The sequence below is a fragment of the Cupressus sempervirens genome, chromosome 2 (genome assembly GCF_028749045.1).
Source record: "Cupressus sempervirens isolate cs-2001-9-10 chromosome 2, ASM2874904v1, whole genome shotgun sequence".
Classification (NCBI taxonomy): Eukaryota; Viridiplantae; Streptophyta; class Pinopsida; order Cupressales; family Cupressaceae; genus Cupressus; species Cupressus sempervirens.
In genome coordinates this window covers 247,995,378-248,000,170 of record NC_143119.1, presented here as the reverse complement: position 1 = coordinate 248,000,170, position 4,793 = coordinate 247,995,378, and the positions used below count along the sequence as shown (strand labels likewise).

Here is a 4,793-nt window from a genome sequence, read left to right as displayed (position 1 = left end):
CCATGTTTTGTTGAGTTCAGTTAAATCTTTTAAATTTTTTTTTTGGTGTTTTATCTTTCTTGAGTATCATTTAGATCTAATGAGTGATTAATGTTTTATTTTAAAAATATAGATCAATGAGTTTGACTCAAAATTACACACTTAATTCCATTATTGAGTTAGAAGAAGTTGTCTTATTTTAAATATAGACTTCCCAACTATATAGTACAGAGTTTCTCGCATTGACTAGTTTCGCACTAGAAATTCTTACTTTTTTCTACATATGTAAATTCAAATAATAATATTATATACATAATTGTCTAATTAATATTAATATAATTAATAATATTATACTTTATAATTAAAATATATACACACTACTATACTTATATTATAATGTTGATTGATCTAATATATTGACTTAGTACATTAAAGTTTAAGTTAAGGTTATAGATTGTTTATTTTCTTTATTTACGTTTCATATTTACTTACAATTTAAAATTAAAATCAATATCAAATTTTCCATTTAAATAAATGAGTACTTTAATAACGAGTACTTGAGTATTTGTACTTTTCAAATTAACTTAAATAAAAAATTATTAAAATATGTTAATGTTTGATAAATATACTATTATAATAATCATTGATATTTAGGTAATATTAAAAAATTATATATTATATGATAAAAAAAAGTATGATATTAGTATTAAAATTGAAGTGTGTGGTTTTGGAGTCAAATTTATTGATCTTATATTTTATGAGTAGTGGTTCACATGAATTTATGTGTAGTTCTAGATTCAAACATATTGACTAAAATTTCATTAGTAGAGGTTCACAAGAATCCATGTGTAGTGTTTGAGTCAAACTCATTGATCCATGTTTCTGCAATAGTGGCCCAAAAGACCCCGCATGTAGTTTTTGAGTCGAACTAATTGACCCAAATTTCATTAACACGAGTTCACAAGAACCCATATGTAAATTTTGTATCAAACTCATGGACTGACGTTTCATCAATTGTGGTTCACAAGAATTGATGTTTAGTACTTGTTTCAAACTTGTTGACTCATGTTTCATCACTATGGTTCACAAGAATCCACTTTTGAAGAGAATGAATGATATAGGGGAGAAGCACTGTTAGTTGATTAGCATAACTTTGCGCTTCTCAAATTCCCACATGAAATTTTTTAATCACTCCCATTTTTATAGTAGCTTACTTGGTAAGTCACCTATTCATAACTAAGATTTCAAGTCCACATCATCAATTATAATGTCACATTAGCATGTTTTTTGTCAAGGTCTCCAACACAATCCAAATAAAAAGTGAGACCATTGATTGTGTAAAAAGGATACCCATACTTATTTAATTGATTTAACATCACATCATTCATTGTTTTTGGGTAGTTATCATCATATTAACAATTATATTACTGTACAATGTTGTTAAAAAAATTAGACATTAAGTCAATAAGTATTAAGCATAGATACGAAATCAACAACTCCTATTACAGCCATTATAGCACATTCAAATGATATATTCTTTCCCAAATTTAAGTCCCCTTGAACTTATTGCTCCATTTATCTTTAATTATAATTTTAATAACATTTAAATTATCTTTTATAATAATACAATACATACAAAAACGATTTAGAAGTCTGGAGATACAAAACATGTTATATTAGGGCCCGTTTGGTGAGTGGAATAGGAATACATATTCCAAAAATTGTGAATTCCTTGTTTGGATGCACCAAAACGGGATTGGAATACGAAGCAAAAATGGAATACGTATTCCATTTTTGGCCCAAAAATGGGGTTTTGCAATTCCACCAAAATAGGTGGTATTGGAATACGTATTCCTATTCCATTTTTTTTAATTTTAGAAAACATAAATTTTCGGGTCCACGAATCCCCATCAAATATTCGCTGAACCAAATGGAGAATAAGAATACGTTCTATTCCAGAATATGTATTTCGAAATACGTATTCCAGAATATGTATGCCTATTCCGCTCACCAAACAGGCCCTTAAGAAATATGTAAGAGAAGCATTTTCGGAAAACTTACTACGGTGAAAATAGTATAGACTTACAACATTGAATGCGGGTGCATTATCCCATAGCCACTGACATGGCAAACACGACAACAACAATTTATTAAAAAAAAACTGATTTCAGAAACAACAGCTAATTGCCTTTAATACTTTCACAAGAATCTTTTCTTTGTGCGCCACGTCATTTTCTGACATCTCGGATACATATTTAGCTCAAACAAAACATGTGAGCAATTAGTAAGGGGGATTCTTCTTTGTAAAAGAGGGGTAAAAACTCGCAGTTTCAAAAACCCCAGATTGAAGAATTCAGCAGATGGTGCAGGCGTTGGGGTTCTCATCGTTGGCGAAGGTGTAATCGTAATGATAATAAGGCGGCCTCTGAACGTACACGTATCTTGGGTTCTCTGTGTTTGTTTTCTCCTCTTTCTTCTCCTCCTTGGCTGGTCCAACGCTCTGCAGTTGTGCGAAATTAAAGCCGAATTTCCTCAGTCTTTCTGTGAGAAACACGGGATCTGCTTCTCCGAGCACTGTCATCAGTTTTTCCTTCATGTCCACTGCAACAGAATCCACCCCTGCAGTTCAAACATTCATTCTTATAATCATGTAGTAGATGCAGAATATATCTAGGGTTTGGGTTTCAGATCGAAAAGGCGGGGGAAAACAACATACCTTCCACGGCTGCAACTACCTTGAGGGCCTTCCTCTTTCTTCTCTCGTCCTCAATCGTCAATTGCAACACCATTTTCTGCAGATTTTGAACAGAGACTGTTTATAAGTTTAAATTTTGAGCAGAGCCTATTTAACAGTTAGACTTTTTACATTGATCGAAGAGCTTAAAGGAATTACCTTCATTTTGATATCTTAGAATGGGGTTTTGTTCAGAGAAATGGATGATCGTGCAGCAGAGTAGTGGGGATTCCGTCTCACTAAGTCTCCCAAGATTTCGGAGGAGGAGTGGTCGGGTGTTTGAGAGATAAATAAGTTGATTTATAGCTAGCATTTTACAATTCTTCGCGGAAGCTCGACAGTCCAACACAACGCTGAATTCAAAGGTGGGGTTCGAATGATTTGGACTCCTTCGGGTTCGAACGCGGTTTCGGTCTCATTCGCGAAAAAATCTCTCTTTGAAGTTCTGCAATTGACCTTGACCAGGTCAATGAAAAGTATTGCTTATATTTCAATTGGTGCACTGGTCTTTTAAAACATTTTAATGGAGTCTTAGGCTTCGATAGGGATCTTGATGGCGAGAACCCAAAATAGTATAATTTAGTCATCACTTCAGAATCATATCATGTGACTAAATTTATGAATTATACTTAATTTATATATACTCTTTTTATATTAACTTTTCAGTTTGAGTGAAACGTGTGCTTTTGGATGGGTGATGGATATTTGTGAATCTGATTTTAAAATTCTCATTGATATGTTCAATTGGGGGAGGATGGATGATTCTTTAAAGACGTTTTATTTTCTCTATGTCTTTTGTCAAGATTGCTTTAGCTAGGTGGGCTTTTGAGAGATTGGATGGTTGGAATGTTGGCGACAAGATAAATTAGCTAGGACCTTTTCTTTTGTGCTTTAGAACCTCTTGGTCTTAGTGTTATTTGTATTTTAATAAAAAATTATCCTTCTTTTTCTTTAAAAAAATTACATAATTTTTTATTCGTATTCTAATAAAAAATTATCATTTTTTCCTTTAAAAAATATATATAATTTTTTATATAGTTGATAGGCTTATTGTTGGATTGGAATTTGATAGTCGTATTGGTTATTTTTTCACACGCTGAAAATTTGTTGGACCGTATTGCTTGACAAGTTAAATTTTTATTAAACCGTCAATATGATACTTAAATTTATCAAATTCTTTATAGCCAAATATTTTTTAAACATACTGTAAACTTGTAGATATTAGTATGCAAAATATAAACTTAGAAACTTTCTTAAGTTAAAATATTAGCAACAAATACTCTAAAGTTCTATACTAGTTAAAATATTAGTGTGTAAAATATAAATTTAGAAACTTTCTTAAGTTAACATATATTGCTAATTGGTTCTCCTGACTTTTATGTTTTTCCTTTGATTTTTGGTTTGCTAGGCTTGCCTACTCTTTAAGAAGCTATGTTTTCTTATAATTGGTTCTAGTGGCCTTCTATGGCCTATTGTTTTTTGTTGTTTTGCTTCATGCTCCGATTTTAAGTTAGTTTTATTTTGTTTACTATTGGGTTCCAGGGACCCATTAAGACTAGTTTTACTTAATCAAAACATATAATGCTAATTTATAATTACTTTTTAGAATTTTATATTATTTATAAAACATATGAATTTAGAAACTTCAAGATATGAGTTCTTTGTAAATATCACTAATTTATATGTATATTATTTAATTTTTGACAATCAATATTTATCTTAAAACATAAAATAAAAGACATTAACATGACCAAATTGTCATAAAGTAGAAGTTGCATGTTTATGTATGTGCAACATTAGCCCATAGGAGTAATGTGTGTTGTACAAGGAAGAAGATAGCTCAAAAAAATATGAAATTAAATTTTTCATAGGTAGCCTAAAAGGTCATCTCAAATAACACATGTAACATCTAATATCAATTTGAATTGAATTTGGGTGTTCCATTGATACAAGTAATATAAGACAAAATGTTTGAATTAATTTTTACTTTTTAATTGCACTTTCATAGATTTTTTAGTCAAATAACATTCAAATCACTTACAACTGTCTTAGCAATTTTCTAGATTGATCTCATCAAACA

General features: G+C 30.5%; 1 protein-coding gene across 1 annotated transcript; it reads right to left on the bottom strand.

Moving 5' to 3' along the window:
- Positions 1-2,104: 2,104 nt before the first annotated feature.
- Positions 2,105-3,005, bottom strand: LOC149571973 (heavy metal-associated isoprenylated plant protein 39-like). Its single transcript, XM_089810256.1, has 3 exons — positions 2,873-3,005; positions 2,696-2,771; positions 2,105-2,598 (listed from the first exon to the last, which is right to left on the bottom strand). Exons 1-3 carry the CDS (start codon positions 2,876-2,878, stop codon positions 2,333-2,335), a joined length of 348 nt encoding a protein of 115 aa, XP_089666382.1. The 5' UTR covers positions 2,879-3,005; the 3' UTR covers positions 2,105-2,332.
- Between the last annotated feature and the right edge of the window lie 1,788 nt (positions 3,006-4,793).

Bases quoted from the DNA above. Each gene is read 5' to 3' on its own strand.
- LOC149571973 (XM_089810256.1), bottom strand. The intron at 2,599-2,695 runs GTATGTTGTTTT...TTTGAACTGCAG, and splicing joins GGTAGTTGCAGCCGTGGAAG to GGGTGGATTCTGTTGCAGTG.